The 17,425-nt window shown below is 40.6% G+C and overlaps 1 protein-coding gene across 8 annotated transcripts in view; it reads left to right on the top strand.

The window, feature by feature from the left end:
* The window catches only part of inpp4b (inositol polyphosphate-4-phosphatase type II B), a 915,802-nt gene that overhangs the window by 703,511 nt on the left and 194,866 nt on the right, over positions 1-17,425 (top strand). For all 8 annotated transcript variants that reach the window (XM_078539235.1, XM_078539226.1, XM_078539244.1 and 5 more), the window contains 2 exons: positions 1,093-1,223; positions 4,192-4,299. In XM_078539235.1, the coding sequence (XP_078395361.1) occupies positions 1,093-1,223; positions 4,192-4,299 (239 nt within the window). The remainder of the gene's footprint in view (positions 1-1,092; positions 1,224-4,191; positions 4,300-17,425) is intronic.

The raw sequence follows: 17,425 nt of genomic DNA, 5'->3' as shown, positions 1-17,425 counted from the left end.
TCTTTAAAAAAAATACTAGGGGAACTCCCAAGATTTTTCAATTAACATTGAACTTCTCAATTTGGAATTGGGCTATGCAAGTGAAGTGATTTCAGAGTCAATCTCCAGTCTATGCTGAGTTAATTGATCAGAGGTACAATTTTGGTAGGGGCCCTCCAATTGGCCTTTGTGGCCCTGCATCTTGAAGGTGATAAATTGGGCAGGGTTACTTCTCTCAATTGTTGTTTAGTGACCTTGACTGGAAAGTGAGTGCTTGATGTTGGATGAGGGCAAGACTGGATCTGCCTTCCTTAGTCAAAGTCTAGAGTCAGAGTTAACTTTATTTTTGCATATGATGTGGGCAAGGCCAGCATTTGTTGTCCATTCATAATTGCCTCGTTAAGCTATTTCAGTGAACAGTTAAGAGCCAAACACATTACTATGGATCTGGAGTCACGTGTAGACCAGGCTCGGTAAGGATGTCAGATTTCCATTAATTGGGTTTTTAACAAGTGACAATAGTTTCATCGTCACCATTACTGAGATGAACCTTTTTTTTCAATTCCAGCTTTTATGAATTGAATTTAAATTCTACCATTTTGGGATTTATACCCAAATCCCCAGAGTATTAGTTGGGCCTTTGGAATACTAGTCCAGTGACATTACCACTATGCCACTCCCTCCCCATGTATCAGGGATGGCTATTTGGGTAAGGTACTGGAATGTACAAGCCCTTTGGAGCTGTAGTGGTACATGAGCTAGCATCTTCAAAGGTAGAAGGCAAAGAATTGGAAAAGGATCTACTTAAAATTAATTTCAATTTAAACAAATATGTTTATAGTTTGTGTCCCTGAGAATCAGGAACTTGAGAATCAGGCCTGTGTTTTGTTGTAGGGACTGACATATTAAGAGTACATACGTCTAACCTCAGCAGCTGTGCTGTGGAAATATTTCCAGACCATCTGTCACTTATTAGGGTTTTATATTTCATTTCATACTGTAATGCTCTGGCACTCCATAACATGTTGCTTTTTAATGGAGATTTATTGCTGTCTAGTAATTGACTAATTGAAATTGATGACCAAAATTGTTTCTTTTTAATATATGCATCAGGTTACAAGACCTGGAGGAGCTGGGGGAGCTTTCTGCTCACTGGGACACTCTACGGCAAAATGTCACCGTCCATTACCAGCACATGATTAGCAGCTACCAGGAAATGCTTACGGAACTCAATAAATTCTCAGGTACAAAGCACCAGAGTGAGTGACGAGTAGAGGCATTAATTTATATCTTCAACTTCATTAAGATAAATTCAGAATTTGCTTCATTATTGTCACATTTGTGGGGAGAGGGGAAAAATGGTCGTTTTCACTTTCAAAAATAATTGTAACTGCAAAGTTTCCCAAGTATTCTCCTGTGATCTAAAAATGTCCGAACAGATCTGGGTCAACCCTGAAATTGGAATGAATTTATTGGTCAAATTCTTGTTAATTGTTTTGGACATGTATCCCCATAATATATTGCTCTACAGAAACTATTGGCTGTCCTTCATCTCCTTGTAAACACCAATTTAAGGGGAACAATTGCTCTCCCAATTTGAGTGTACGTGCAGATACTGATCTGAATTCTAGTTAAATATTTTATGTTGCTGGTTGAATGTATTTAGATATTTCAGGCTTGTAGTTTTGGAAAGATCTTTCTTCAGAGCTGCTTTTTCATTGGTGATTTAAGGTTTATTGATTAATGAGGGATCTGTATGGTGAAAAGTCCTCTCTAAACCAACAGGGACTTCAAAACTGCTGATCCAAACCCCTTCTCAAAATAAGACACGCTCACTCTCTTCCCATGCAACCAACCACCCTGTCTTCCACCACCCTTGCCTCTCCTGAATTTTTGACTATGCTGTTGTTTGATGATGTTAGAAATGCAGGTCCCTTAAGAGTAAATCGGGATAGGCTTCAGAGTGAATTGGGAGTAGGTGATGCTCATTGATGCCTGTACTTAAAAGTTTTACTTTTTACTTTTACTTTTACTTTTACCCTAGTAAGGGGGATTTTGCTTCTGGACAGAGAAGGACCTAGAAGCAAAGAGCGGAAACTGGTATTTGTACTAGTTAGTTTAACAATAAAGCAGTTGCGTTTCACAGAATGTTGTTTTCTACCTGATTCGGTAAATCCACCTATTAAACACCATTTCCCAGATCTGTACCCATCTCTATGCAATTCCCTGTTTGTATTCATCTAATCAAATTTGTGCCTCTTCCATGGTGTTAAAAAGGCCCTAACCAAATATCGTAACATTGACCATGGTGCATTGTCCCACATTGATCCCCTACAGTTTTAACACTATCCTACAGCCTGTGCTTGTCCAGGCTGGTGTGCTTCCCTTTGCTTGGTTCCATTCTTGCCTATCCGATCCTGCCCACAGCATCTCTACCAGATAGATTTCACAATCACATGTACAATTATTTGCACTTCTATAAATTCATTTGTCACCTTTGGTGTTTTAAGCACATTTATATTGCTATTAATTTTGATCACCGTATTTAATTTAGTCATGAAATTATTTTATCTGTGGTTGAGCAGGATTAGCAATTTATTTCTTATTTTAAATATTATTGTGATGGTAATATAATTACACTGATTTTGAATCTAATACATTTCAATGCAGGAGTAACACTGCCTGAGCGTAATTGATGAGCAGTTCACTGAGACAAAGCCAGTGAACAAAATCAATCTAATCTGCTGAGCGTCTGTCAGCATATTTATTTGCTTGGCAGATCAGTATCCCAAAGGACTAAATCTCATTTTAAATTAAGAACTTACTGAATGTAATTTTTTTTCTAAAACAGGTGAACTAACATTATTTAACATTACCTTGATTTATGTTCTGAGAATCTTTTTCAATCTAAAAATAGGTTATCAGAACGTATATGTAGAGCAGAATCTTGTGTAAGCAACGGGGGTCTTGGCTCTTGGCACCCCAGCAGCGGAAGCCTCACATTCTGAGAGCAACCGGCCAATCAGAGGCCAGCAGCTCTTCTGTACTCAGCAGCACCTCTGGGAAGGTGGTGGCTGCTGCCGTTACTACACTTGCCTGAGGCCTTGGATTGAGGAGGAATCTAGGCTCAGTGAGTGATGGTGAGAGGTGGGGAAAGGGGGGAGGGAGTCAGCAACCAGGTCAATGCCGGGTCCCTCGATCAGCAATGAATGACCCCCCCCTGGATCCTGCATGCAAACATACCAGGGTTTGCTTGTTATGCTCCCTGCATGGTGACTCCTCTGCCCACCACTGGGTTAATACCAGTGGCGGCAAGATGAGGTCCTGGAGTGGGCAATTAATTGCTCATTCAAGGGCCTCAATTGAAAGCAGGACGGGAAGGCTGTCCCTGGGCCTTCCCATCGTGGATTCAATCAGGAGGTGGGAACGTGGCTAGGTCCCCACCTACTACTGTCTGATTAAATGACCCCAGCCCAAAAATCGCCATGGGGGAGGGCACAACATTCCACTTGTCTTTACAGATTAAATTTATTTTTAATATTTTGTGATATCCGTGATAATATAGTTCTGATGTATTATTTCTTTACTTTTTAAAATTCTCCAATGGACTGGTTTACCTAACACAATAAAGATAATTGCTATAAATATTAGCATTCATGTGTTTGACAGTAATTCACTTGAAACATCGAATTGCATGGGCACACACACACATTAGGTCATAATACTATCTGAAATCTAAAGCTAAGAACAATTTTATTTCTTCATGGAATAGGTAGAGACTACAAAATCATTCATTCCAAAATATTGGAATTTATTTGATTTGACCACCAACCTTGCTGTCACCACCTCTTTTTCCCCCCCCACCCCCCACCACTTCAGATAAATGGGTAGAGACGGTTGTGGTAATCTTGCCCAATAGTATTCCCTTCTATTTAGCATTCCATCAACTTCAACAAGAGATTGTGGAGAAGGACAGTCAGCCATAAAATAAAAATTGTGAATGGAAAAACATGCACACTGCTCATCTGTTACTCTGGGACTGTGCAATCTACTCAGCAATATAAACAACTAAAAACCCAGCACCAATTAACTATGGTGTTAGAGAACTCCTTCGACTTGAAGCAGCTGTTTAATATCAACATAGTCAAGCCTATCTGTAAATTTTATCCACCTCTGGCTGGCAAAACCACATTGTGTGTGTTTGATTTGCAGGGTCGTCATTTAAACCAAGCTGCAGCAGAGGAGAGAAAAAGCTTGAATTTGTTCCAGTTAATCTGCATTTACAAAGAATGCACATTCAGAGTAGTTCTGCCAAAACCGGTAAGGGCTTTTGTTAAATGTTATAAATTTTCTGATTTGCAGACTGTACATGGTTCCCCATTTAAGTCATATTTTCAAATATCTCAAAGCTTTACGATTTGTTCAAAGATATTGCAATCATGTTTTTATGTGCCCTGTTGACCTCCATTACTTTTGCAAAAGACTCTCAGTGAGGAAAGAAGGTTTCATTTTAATTTTCCTTCCAAGCACTTTTATCCTGACGCATACATTTCCAGCATTCTAATTGCTGGCAATTTGGGGGAAAAGAGTAGCTAGAATGAAGTCCACATGAATGTACCAAATCATTTCTCTTGGGGAGGGAAAGACAGGCTCTTCAGAGATCGGTAAAAGATCATTTACTTTTAGGTCCTTGATTGATGTGGTATAATTAGGTTTCTCTGTTTCAGTTACTAAGTTATGATGTGATGTCGAGTCAAGTAGTCCTGGAAGAGTCCAGTTTCTGTGGTCAGTGCGGAATTAGTTAACTCAATTTGTATGTTACAATAGGCCTCAGCACCAGAGGGCTAAGGAGAGGCAGGAAACAAATCTGGTAGTGTTCCCAGGCCTAATTAATGCCCCTGTGAGCTCTGGTGAAAATGCACTCATGGATGCCAGATGAGGACGGGATCAACCTTGACTAGGTTTTCCCCTACAGACAAAAAGGCTCCTGGGCCATCACCACTTTGACTCATGTGAAGGAAGGGCATTTGGAGCTGCTGTTGCCATGGAACTGTACCTTAGCATCAGTCAGCACTTTCAGAGGGGAGAGGAGAAAAATCAGCAGATAAGCACGTTGAAGGGAGCTTATGTTGATATGACCCATATCTGTTCATGTGTGTATATGATATGCTATGTCTGTGGAATGCTTTTGGTAAATTCTAGACATACTGCAATTGCTGAGAGCAATATTTCTATTGCTTCTCATCCTAATTTAATCAGAAGTAACTGCAAGTTTAAGGTGATGCAATATCATTAAGAAACTTTAGCAGTTTAGTCACTAATGTTTTCTTTGATGAAGCCTACATATCCAAAAATGGATGAACAAGCAATAGTGAAAAGCGAGGGATAAAAGCTGTTGCAGATGAACACAAGCAACCTTTTGCAATTGCATCATCAGTATGAAAAGTGGGTATTTTACTCCAGGTCAGACCTGGATTAGGATTTTTAGTCCCTATGGGGTGAGCACAGAAGCGGGTGAGTACAAAAATTCATGCCGCTGACCGGGGTGGAGGCGGGTGCCAGTTTGCCAGCATCATCCATGCTCCAAGCCATTTTCCTGGAGATGAAATGGGGACTACTCACCTGCAAGCAGCAAGTAACCAAGTAAGGCACTTTCAAGGCCTCCTAAGGCCTCTTGTCAGAGGCCGACTAGAATTTACTAGTCGGCTTGCAGGCGCCCCCCCCACCCCCGAGACATTGAGGACTATAAACCAGCTGTCTGGAGGTGGCCTCTGTCAGCAGACCAAGGGGCCAGTGCTCCAGGAAGGCTTTGAGGCCTTCTCCGCTTGTGTAGCTTCAGCTGCAGCCGTAAGCTGCCCTGTGGAGGGTCCCCCATCTTGAGACTCTCTCTCTCTCTCTCTTTCTCTCTCTCATCTGGAAAGGCAGTCTGCTGCTTCTATTATTAGGGGCATCCAGGGGTGTGGAGAAAAAGCAGGAATATAGTGTTGAGATAGAGGATCAGCCATGATCATATTGAATGGCAGAGCAGGCTTGAAGGGCCAAATGGCCTACTCCTAGTTTCTATGTTTCTACTTTTCCTTCTGAGTTGGAGGGCCTGCCCCCAACCTCTGGCCACCAATTAGCCATTTCAGGGAAAATCACTGCTGCGTGATTGTTTCCACATTTTTGGCCCTCGTTATCCTGACGTTGGGATCTTGAAGCAAAGGGCAAAACCCTGCCTCTGGAGTCATGACTTTGATTTTAATTGGGGTGGGAACAGGGTGGGACTGTTGCTGAAGGGAGGGTGGGTGCATAGCAAGCACCAAGTTTGCATGATGAGACCAGGAGAGATTTTATGAGGGCTTACATTATGCAAGAGCACAATCTCACCCAAACCCAGCAAGGATCACTGTCTGGAAGGTGGGCAGGACTGTGTTCTCAGGAAAGATTCTTGGGACAATGTATGTGTTGGGTGGGCTGTGGGGGGGGTGGGAAAGCCAGTGGTCGATGTGGTCCATAGTTTATTTGTGGAACCTGAAGGTGCGCTCCTGCTCCAGCTGGTGCTTAAGAAAACTTTTTTTAAAAAAGTAACACCTTACCTCACTGGGTGTCTTCTGGCCTGGGCTACTGTTCATGGCAGATTTGGCCTAGCTGGGAGGCCACCATTACTCCTGCTGCTTAGTCCTCAGGTTAGAATGGCAGATTTGGCCCGATGAGGTGATCACCGCCCGACGTGCATATATAAAGAGCACGCTCTTGACTTGTCATTACAGCTTGCAGTTTAAGATTAGAGTTGACCAGATTGCAGGGGTGGATTCGTTGAGACTCCTGCTCCAGTTTAACTGCCTGGTTTCCATTAGGTGGGGTCAATTAAAACTGAGGCCAGTTAGTTTATTAAATTGGAAGATTTCAAAGTATCACTGCAGCACTGAAAGAAAGTGAACGGTACAAAACAGTTTTCTGTCTGAGAAAAGTGGATTTATGCCCTTTTATGCATCAAATTAGCATGGAGTAAGAGCAGGAGGAGATTGTAGCCAAGCAATGCAAAAACTAAAGCAATTTGTAACTCGCAGCTGCAACAGAGTTTCTACAAATGAATCTTCCAGGCACCCATAGGAGACATTTCAAGAGTCAGACACTTTGTTTGCCTTTTGGACATTTTCTTTCCTTTACTGTGAAACAATTTTCGCTCCCGCGTTGGGTGCGCAGAGTTGGGAAAATTCCCGACTCCCCAAACCCGACTTGGGAGAAACTGCCCCGAACCACTGGATTTTCATTCTGAGGGGTGGTTGCTAAGTGGAGTTTTGCCCACTGCCCCCAGAAACCGTGCGGAGCAGCCACAGAGGCTGTCCAGTGCCAAAGCAGGCTGTTTAAAAGGCCTACCTTGGTGCTCTGGGACTTTGTCCCAGTTATAATAAAAACAGTAAGGTCCTCTAGCTCTTATGCCTCATACCCCGCATGCTCCCCATGTCTCATCCTTGCCAACTCATGCTACCTCATGCCCCCAACCCACCACCATGTCCCCTCATACCCTCCATGCTAACCTATACCCCTCTACCCAGCCTCATGGCCCCTCATACTTTGTGCTAACCTGTGCCCCTCTATCCATCCCCTGGGCCCTGATAGTTCCTATGATAGTACCAACACATGCCGACCCTGGCTCCCCACCCATCCCCATGGTCCCTTATAACCCCTATACTAACTTAGTCTCAACTTATATCAACTCATGCCCTCACACACCACCTTTACCCTTACACTCTCCATGCTCACCTCACCCAATACCCATCATGAGCAGACCTCAGGAACCATGATGAAATGAAATAAAATAATATTCCTCATTATATACAAAAACACTCTGATTGATAAAAGTCCGCTCAACACATTTAAATCCCTTCAAGTATTTAATCCCTTATAAAAACAAACATTTGTATTTATAGTCCCACATCAAATACAATTAATGCCTTTAAAACCGCTTGTAGCTGTCGATCAGGCTCTGATCTTACAGGGCCCCAATTGTGACAATGATAGGTTGTTGCAGCAGTGCTAGAACTATAATTATAATTAACCCTCAGGATTATGTCAACAAACAGCTTTTGAAATTGTAAGCACTGAGTTTTTTTCAACAGAGAGGCATGACAGGCTATTTTTTTTTCAAAAATGAAAGAGCAGGGGATTTAAATGACTTGGCAGCTTGTCAGTTCCAGAGACCTTATCCACCTTTTATGTATGTCATGTGTATTCTTAAAAATCCCAAAAGGGTACCTGAGCTTTCCAAAGAACTCCTATTAGATTTAGTCCTTTTCCTCAAACTCATAAAATCCATGAGTCGTGTTTCAGAAACCTGGGTGATTGAGATTGCTTCTGTGCAAAAGCTGCTGCACCTTAAAATGTGTGCTGCCTCTGTGAACTGCACATGAATGAGGTATGTCCTGTGCCTACTACCCCACCCACCCCCCCAACAGCAAAAATATTGGGTGGGTGGGACTTTCAGATTCTGCGTTTCTTTGCCATTGTGGCTAAGATATGGAGCCCATCCATCCCTGCAAAAATGTGGGCCCATTTATGAAGATGGATGTTATTTTTTATATTTTTGAGAATATGATGATATTCTGTAAAGAAGACTGTGTGTCTGTAATTAAACTTGGGGAAGGTTAGCAAAGACAGCTTATCTTGGGAGCAGAGAGATGAAAGGTGAAGGTGTTCGATGCATGCATTTGTAATGAGAAGCTATGGTGAAGTTGAATGTATGAGTAAATGGGTTGGGTTTTAAAATTTGCATTAGGTGATAGGTAAGGGCTTGACTTTTCAACTGTTAAATTTCAAAGGGACTTTTAAAACTTACAAAGATTTCATAAGGTAACGAGGAAAGGTTATTAAATTTTATTTGACCCAAAAGAGGCGGCAATAGGAAAACATGAAAGATTTTTATATTTTGGGAAAGTTGAGTTCAAAGAAGTGCTTAGAACAATGGAGTCTAAGATCAAAGGGGAAAAGGATATTTAAGGAAAGATGTTTAGTTGAGTTGTGCTGGTTGTGTAGGGGAGATGTCCTAAGACCAGCTCTGTGCTGAGAAAAGTCGTGAATTCGAAACAGCCATCCAGTTTGAAGCCAGAAAAGTCTTTGTTTTCAGAAAGCAGTCTGTTTCTGAACTTCCTTCAGTTTTACACAGCCGAGCAGATCAGTCAGAAGTCGTGTGGTGGACTTTATTAAAGTAGCAGCGGTTTTTGGCTTGGGTAATATCACTGGATTTTTATGGTTAAAAATGTATAATGGAGCTGTTGTCAACTAGTTTACTTGTGTGTTCTGACCAAGTGGATTTTTTTTTGTGTGGGGGGCACGATGGGGAGAACGTTCTGTTAGGCTGTTTTAACTCAAGTTTAATCTTGTGTGTTTGAGTTTTTTTTCTCTTCTTGGTAATAAATCCTTTAATCTTAATATCCTAAAAGTGTTACTGGGGTCCTATGCATCTGGGACCACTAGTTTTCCCCTCATTTTTAAATTTTAAAAAGTTATGATCGATAAGATAAGTTTCCTTCTGGGATTTGGCTTGCTCAGCGAATAACGTCAGCTGTGGTCATAATACTATGTATTTAAAACCAATTAATTGTTTGTTGCACAGTGCTGGTGATAGACATATTTAATGGCCCAAAAAATGATGGCATAATAACAGTGAATTCACAGTTTGTAGAAGATCCTGCGGTTTCTGGTAGAGATACCCCATGAGTCTGATTCTCCACAAGCCTCAAGAAAACTGAAGAAATTACTAAATTTATGCCACGCTGCGTATTAAACTAGCCATAACCATTAAGGGCTGGAAATGCGTTATTCCTAATTAATGATGTGATTCATGGTTCAAACATGCTATTCAACATTGAAGGGTCAGAAAGGAAGCCATGCCACTCTGAAATCTCACTTTCAAAGGCAGCAAATTGTGCATAGAGGTTTTTTTAAAAAAATCTCTTTATATATTTTACCTTTATTTTGAGACCAGCCTTGCCATCCACAATCCTTTAGGGTTTTGATGATGGTACCCAATCCCCACACTGAAACCACAGGTGGGGGTGTGGCATAGGTGGCGAAAATGTTTGAAAAAGTGCTTGGACATTTCCACTTGCTGGACTCAATGACTAAATGAGATGTTTTTGGATTATTAATTAATAGATTAGAACTTGCAAAGGAGTGAGCAAGGTTAATACTCTGCTATTGAATGAACATTACGTGTGTGAACTGCAAAATGGCACACTTGAATGCAATTCCCTTGAGTTATTATAACTCGGTAATGGATTGCGTCACCTTTGCTTCAGCTGGAGGTCATCAGTGACCTGTGGTTCAAAAAAAATTATGGCTTTTTTTCAGTTACAGAATTCTTTATTTTGAAAATCCAAGTGAACAATTAAGGAAACCTAGGGGAACTTCTGAGAAAAATTGCTGTTGGCTTAGACTGGCCCAAATGCTCTCAAATTTTTAATGGCAAAAAAAACCCAACATGTAGCATTGCAGTTATTGATAATAAATTTCAACAGAAATGAATGGATGGCCCTTCTGTACCTCAGTGAATCTATCCATTGATTTGCTGAGCCTTACAGACCAGGCAAGATTCCAGGATCAATCTTTGTTTGGTGTTGTGCTAATTGATCTTGTTTGGCAACTGGGACACTATAATTTTTTTGAGTGCCTATGGAATAGGAGGGGGAGAAAAATTGCCCAGTTCTTCCATTCTTGATCATTGTTCAGCAAGCCCATTTGGAAGAGCATTTGTGTGGCTATAAAGTGAAGACAGGCCTAGGCTGGACTGTGATTTCCCATAAAAGAATAGTGACCAAACTTAATTTCAGGATTCATGTATGAATAATAATTATTTCTATGAGTCACTGGAGTGGTAACCAGCCCTTCAAACAGTTGGTACTCCAGCAGAGAGTCAATACCTTAAGGACAGTAAGGAAGGGGAGAAGAGCTTTGAAAGATTCAAAATTAATAGTATAATTTTTTTTATTTCAGAATGATGAAGTCACTTTTGGTGGTATGTGGGCTGAAAAATGATGCACATTTAAATTTAAAATGGTAAAGGACAGCAATCTATTTTATAAATTTATTTCAACTCAATTGTCGTCATCACCAAATTCATCACGCGCTTTAAAAATAAGCTGCAGAAATCCTATATTCTAATTTTGAGAACAAGAATGTTTTGAACACACTCAGTCAGACAAGGGTAGTTTACATGATTTTGAACAAGATAATAATATAAGGAAGCCATCTTCAGTCTACCTTATTTATTATACCTGCTAGCTGTTTCTTAAATCCAATGTCCAGACTCCTTGATTAAATCGATGTGTCTGCGCTACAAATCGTGATTCATAACTGGCCTTCAATTTGTTTAACATTTCTCGACAATTGAGGAAAAATTAGGCTGGCGGTAGGCCAACTCTTCATCTTTTTTAAATAGTAGGCTTAACATGACTCCCGGACAATATTAATCATAATATATTTACATTGGGATTTCCTACAGATTGACATCCATTTAAAATAAAGTTCAAGCATGAATTTTATGAGATGTGGCGTGGCAGTCCTGTTGGAGTTTTCCCACAGGGTTTGAGTATAGACTAGTGTATGACATTAAGCTTGACATGTCATAAGTTCTTGTCAACTATCCTGCTCTGACATCAAGAGACTTGGCAAAACAATACAAAGCAGTCAAAAAAGTTGAATGTGCAGTGGTTACTGAAAATCATCTTCAAGGTCTCTCTTATTTTTCTCTTAAAGCATATATATAATTTTAAAGTCTAGTGTGTGTCCAAATTATCACCTGTACATAGTGCAAAAAATATTTTTGTATTTCTGTGGTTGGCTTTAATCGCTACTATCTGATCAGTTAACCATGCTAATCTTCTCAAATACACAAATAACCATTAATAGTCAGCAATCAATAAACCACGCAAAATCAACTGATCAAATTATTTTTTAAAAGAAAAATCAGTGTGCAACTAGCATCTGTCACAGAACAAGCAATATGCTTAAATAATTTTTTAGAAGTTGCTTTGACAGTCTGTTGTATTTGACTTGCTGCATTTTCTACCCCTAACAATTAAAGTGCTAATATAAAATCATTTATAACTTCAGAATTCTGATAACGATTACAAAATTAACATGCCCACTGTGTGTTAGAACTCTCTCTGCCTGGGGCTTGGATCTCGACATCTGTTCTACTTCTACAACCAAGAGTATTCACTGCCAATTTTTCCTAGACTACCAGCATGCACAGAGCTCTACACCCAACACTAATGCTTTGTGTATGTATGGCTTGAGACTGGACCTTTCTGTCTCTTTTGAGCTTTTTTTTTTATGACTTCCCTGCCGCAATGTTTTCATTCTCGATCACCCCTCAGTCTAGTTGTCTGTATGTCTGTGAGCGTGTGTATGTGTGTAACATATAAAAAATGTTAGGTCCTTGTGCACTTCCAATCTAAATTCCCATGTTCCCATTTACAATAGAGACTGCCTATATAAATTTGTCACACTGTAATTACTTCTTGCCAATGCCTTAGCTTCTCAGCCTGCAAATCAGAGAATCTCTTAGCTCCCACCAACTAATCTCTGCTTCGCAAATTCACCTAAGCTTTGCCATTTAATTATAACTGATATAAAATCAATGTATTACATCAAAATAAGGACAGGATATATAACTTTAAAATGGGGACTGAATTGTATTTGGTTCAAATGCACAAAGTACCTAGCTTCATCTGAAAACTACAAAGGAACACGAGTAAGCCATTAATCCGCTCAGACTCGTTCCTGAGGTGTAATTGAGAATGCAAATGTTGCAGCAGGGAAAGAGTTGCAAAAAATCTCAGACTGGAAAACCAATGTGCTTGATCTTTACAACAACAACAACTTGTAATTACATTAAAGGTGCTATATAAATACATGTTCCCAAGGGACTTCACAGAGCATTATCAAGTTCTATTTTCAAGATATAACCTTTCTGTGAGTGGTTCAGGGAAATGGAGGAAAGTAAACTATAATTGCTGCAAAAAGAGACACGTCAAAGCTTTTCGTCTTGCACTCATTAGGACATTTCGCAAGAATACCAAAATAATGCAAAACTCAAAACACAGTGTCCTACATTAGATGTGATTCTGTGATTGGACAGCATTTGCTAAATAACCCTCAGTGTGCTAAAAAGTACGCTGGCAACCACTTTAAGATTGTCAGTTGGGCCTGCAGTGTGGCACATTTGCGTATAATGGAAGCTACAAATATTAATACACAGGGCCCTGTTCTTTGCAGACAGAAAGAACATTGCACCTGTTTCAGTTAAACAAAATAAGTGACAACCATTCGCTGACTCATTCTTCAGGGCAATGCCTTGACCAATCAGGGTCAAGCTGCCTGGTTAAATTTCAAACAACACTTGGCGGTTAACTGTCAATCAACATCCCTGTTGCATTCTCCATGGCAATGCCTCTACCAGTCAGAGTCCACTTGCCAGCCAATCAGCACTCTCTTCACATACAGTGTAAATTGTTGTTTTCCCCTTACATTGGTATTCTTGCGAAGTGTCCTGATGAGTGCAAGATGAAAAGTTTCGATGTGTCACTTTTCTCAGCAATACTCAAATTCTGTACTACCAAATGATTAGAAACTATCATTTTAACTGTAGACAGTTATAGCATTTAAATTAAGTAGCATTGTTGCTGCCAGAATAGGAAGATATACAAATTGCTTTTTACCTCTACCGTTATCAGATGGAAAATGAACTTGTGGAGTTGTCGGCAGTGCAGGCCTTGTATTGTGTTTACCAATTAAAATGTTACTATGCTAACGATTTCACCATATAGCTGCAATAGAAAACACCTATGTTTTACTGAATTCTGTTCCAAAACTAGTGTATGATCATCAATCACATTTGTATTCCTGGTTAGAAGATTACTGCCAATTATATTTTTGACTAAGATTTGATTAACTACTCCAGTGGAGCTGAAAAAGGTAAGCAGAATACCCCACTTGTGTGTCACTGATTTTCTATTCCGTTTTTCTTGTCAAGCTTGTTGGCTCAGGTATCCTGACCCTAACTTACATCCATTTGGTATGAGACATTGAGTGCCTGCTTGTCACAGATAAATCCGATAACTAATTACATATTTGACATTGGCATTTTTGCAGAGAATGTTAAATATCGCCACCTAAAATATGCTTGAATTTATTCAAAATGTTCAAGCTATCATACAGTGCATTCACCTTGTTGCACTAATTAATTATCATCTGCATATTTTGTCTGGAATGTGTGTCCTGCTTCAATGGGTGATTTATCCTTCTGAATCCATTGCTACCTACTGAATTTTTCTTGAAAACTGTCATCAATAATTTTAAAATATGTGGTATTTCCTTAAACAATTGCTGACTTGCTAGCTCAAACCTCTGCTTTTGGTTAAGACTACACCCTGCCAGAGGCGGTGGAAAAGTTGAGGCATCTTTATTTGCTGTATTCCTTGCACCTCATATTCCTCCTGTCACTGTTCCAGCTGTAAGACTTGTGAACAATCTGGCAAACAGCATAATCACAGTCTTTGACAAAGCAATTACTTTACGGGACAACTAACTTACAGGACAAAGGTCATTCATACACTGAAGCTCAGAAGCGATTGGCTTGTTGATCCATGTCACAATTTGAGTGGAAATGATAATGCACTAAATCAGTGTGCACCAATCACTAAAAGCAAGCATGCAGGTGCAGCAAGCAGTTAAGAAGGCAAGTGGTATGTTGGCCTTCATTGCAAGAGGACTTGAGTACAGGAGCAAGGATGTCTTACTACAGCTGTGCAGGGCCTTGGTGAGACCACACCTCGAGTATTGTGTACAGTTTTGGTCTTCTGACCTAAGAACGTATATACAAGCCATAGAGACAGTGCAGTGAAGGTTCACCAGACTGATTCCTTGGGATGGCAGGATTGTCATATGAGGAGAGATTGGGCTGACTAGGTCTGTGTTCACTAGAGTTTAGAAGAATGAGAGGGGATCTCATTGAAATATATAAAATTCTGTTAGGGCTGGGCAGACTGGATGCAGGGCTGATGTTTCCACTGGCTGTGGGATCTTGAACAAGGGGTCATAATTTCAGGCTATGGGGTCAGCTATTTAGCACTGAGGTGAGGAGAAACTTCTTTACTTGGAGGGTGGTGAGCCTGTGGAATTCTCTACCACAGAAGGCTGTGGAGGCCAAGTCACTGAATATATTTAAGAAGGAAATAGATGGATTTCTGGACTCTAAAATCGTCAAGGGGTATGGAGAGAGAGCGGGAGTACGGCGTTGAGATAGAGGATCAGCCATGATCATATTGAATTGTGGAGCAGGCTCAAAGGGCTGAATAACCTACTCCTGCTTCTGTTTTCTATGTTTCTAACACTGTTTGCTTTCTTCTTTTAAACTCTTATGGGGAGCCATTGTGGAACTTGGGAAACCTCAAGCACCAGGGTACTGTACAGTCTAATACACTGTTCTAATAACCAGTAATTCCTGTGAGGAAGAATGGAAGAGACACAGGAGGATGGAGTCAGGTTACAGGGCTAGGTAGACCTGTGGAAAATGCAGCTCCAAGTATGTGAATGTTAAATGTTGCATTTTGGTAAAAGACGTGGAGAACTAAAATGTATCCTAGATGGTACCACAATGGAGCAGTGAAATAGGCATGTGTAACAGATCTTTAAGAGCTTGATTGTGGTTGGAAACCAAACATAAAAAGGAGAAATTAATATTTGTATTTTATTTCAAGGGTAGGGACACAGGGTTCAAAAACAAAGAAGTGATATGAATTTGTACAAGACATTTGTGAAGCCATATTTGTGTGCAGTTTTGGGCACCCTCATATAGTACAGAAAAGCTGCACTCTGGTTTTGTAAGGATGGTACAATACTATGGATCTGATGAAAGCCATGAAAAAATAGGATTATATTCACTGGAGCAGAGGAGGTTAAGGGAATTCTAACTGAAGTTCTCAATTCCACTGTAGATTAAGCAGGAATAGTGAATGATTGCCACAGATCTGTAAATAGAGAATGAAAGGTATCATGGATATAATTTGTGTTCCTTTTGACTGGCTGTGATCAATAATTTGGTATTCAATTAGTGTATGTTTTCTTACCCTGGGAGTGTGTCCCAATTAACTAATTCAGCAGCAAGCTTTTGTGAGTTTAAAAACAAAAAGTTATTTAGTATCACACATTAATCCCGAAATGACGCAATATTTCACTCTCTCATCCCACAGACACGCTCTCACACACTATGATTAGATACAGGTGAAGATAATATACTGTTTCTTAGTTACAGACCATGCTTTATAGTTGAAACAAAGGTTTGCAATGAATTATCAGCAGGCTCTGAGGTCTCTTGTAATGAAATTTCTAGAAGGCTGGCTCTCAGGTGAACTTTAACAGGAAGATGTTGGAGGAGTCCTTCTCTCTCTGTTGGAATCTCTCATTTTCAAGGTATTTGCTGTTTGGTTGACTTGCAGCTGGTTCGATACCTTATGGTGGAACTCTCTTTTTCTCTCTCTCTACAAACAGCTTTTGCTGAGTTAAATGATGGAGGAGCCCAGTACATTAGCGCAAAAGACAAGGCTGAAGCATTTGCAACAATCTTTAGCCAGTGTTGAGTGGATGACCTATCTTGGCCTCCTCTGAGGTGCCTAGCATCACAGATGCCAGTCTTCAGCCAATTCGATTCACTCCTCGTGATGTCAAGAAACAACTGAAGGCGCCTGGATACTGCAAAGGCTTTTGGCCCTGACAACATTCTAGCAATAGTACTGAAAACTTGTGCTCCAGAACTAGCTGTAACCTTAGATAAGCTGTTCCAATACGGCTACAACATTGGCATCTACCCAGCAATGTGGAAAAATGCCCAGGTATGCCCTGCCCAAATAAAGCAGAACAAATCCAACCTGGACAATTACCACCCCACCAATCTACTTTTGACCAACAGCAGCAAAGTGAAGAAGGTATCATCAACAGTGCTATCAAGCAGCACTTACACAGCAATAACCTGCTCACTGATGCTCAGTTTGGGTTCCATCAGGGCCACTCTGCTCTTGACCTCATTACATCCTTGATCCAAACATGCATAAAAGGGCCGAACTCCAGAGGTGAAGTGAGAGTGACTGCTCTTGACACTAAGGCAGCATTTGACCGAGTACGGCATTGAGGAGCCCTAGCAAAACTGGAGTCAATGGGAATCGGGTGGGCGTGGGGTGGGGGCTGGGGGGGAATTCTCCACTGGTTGGAGTCATACCTAGTACAAAGGAAGATGTTTGTGGTTGTTGGAGGTCAGTCATCTAAGTTCCAGGCCATCGCTGCAGGAGTTCCTCAGGGTAGTGTCCTAGGCCCAACCATCTTCAGCTGTTTCATCAATGACCTTTCCTCCATCAAAAGGTCAGAAGTGGGGATGTTCACTGCACAATGTTCAGCACCATTCGCA

Source organism: Cetorhinus maximus, chromosome 1 (genome assembly GCF_964194155.1).
Source record: "Cetorhinus maximus chromosome 1, sCetMax3.hap1.1, whole genome shotgun sequence".
Taxonomy (NCBI): domain Eukaryota; kingdom Metazoa; phylum Chordata; class Chondrichthyes; order Lamniformes; family Cetorhinidae; genus Cetorhinus; species Cetorhinus maximus.
This window is presented reverse-complemented; position numbering and strand designations above follow the sequence as displayed.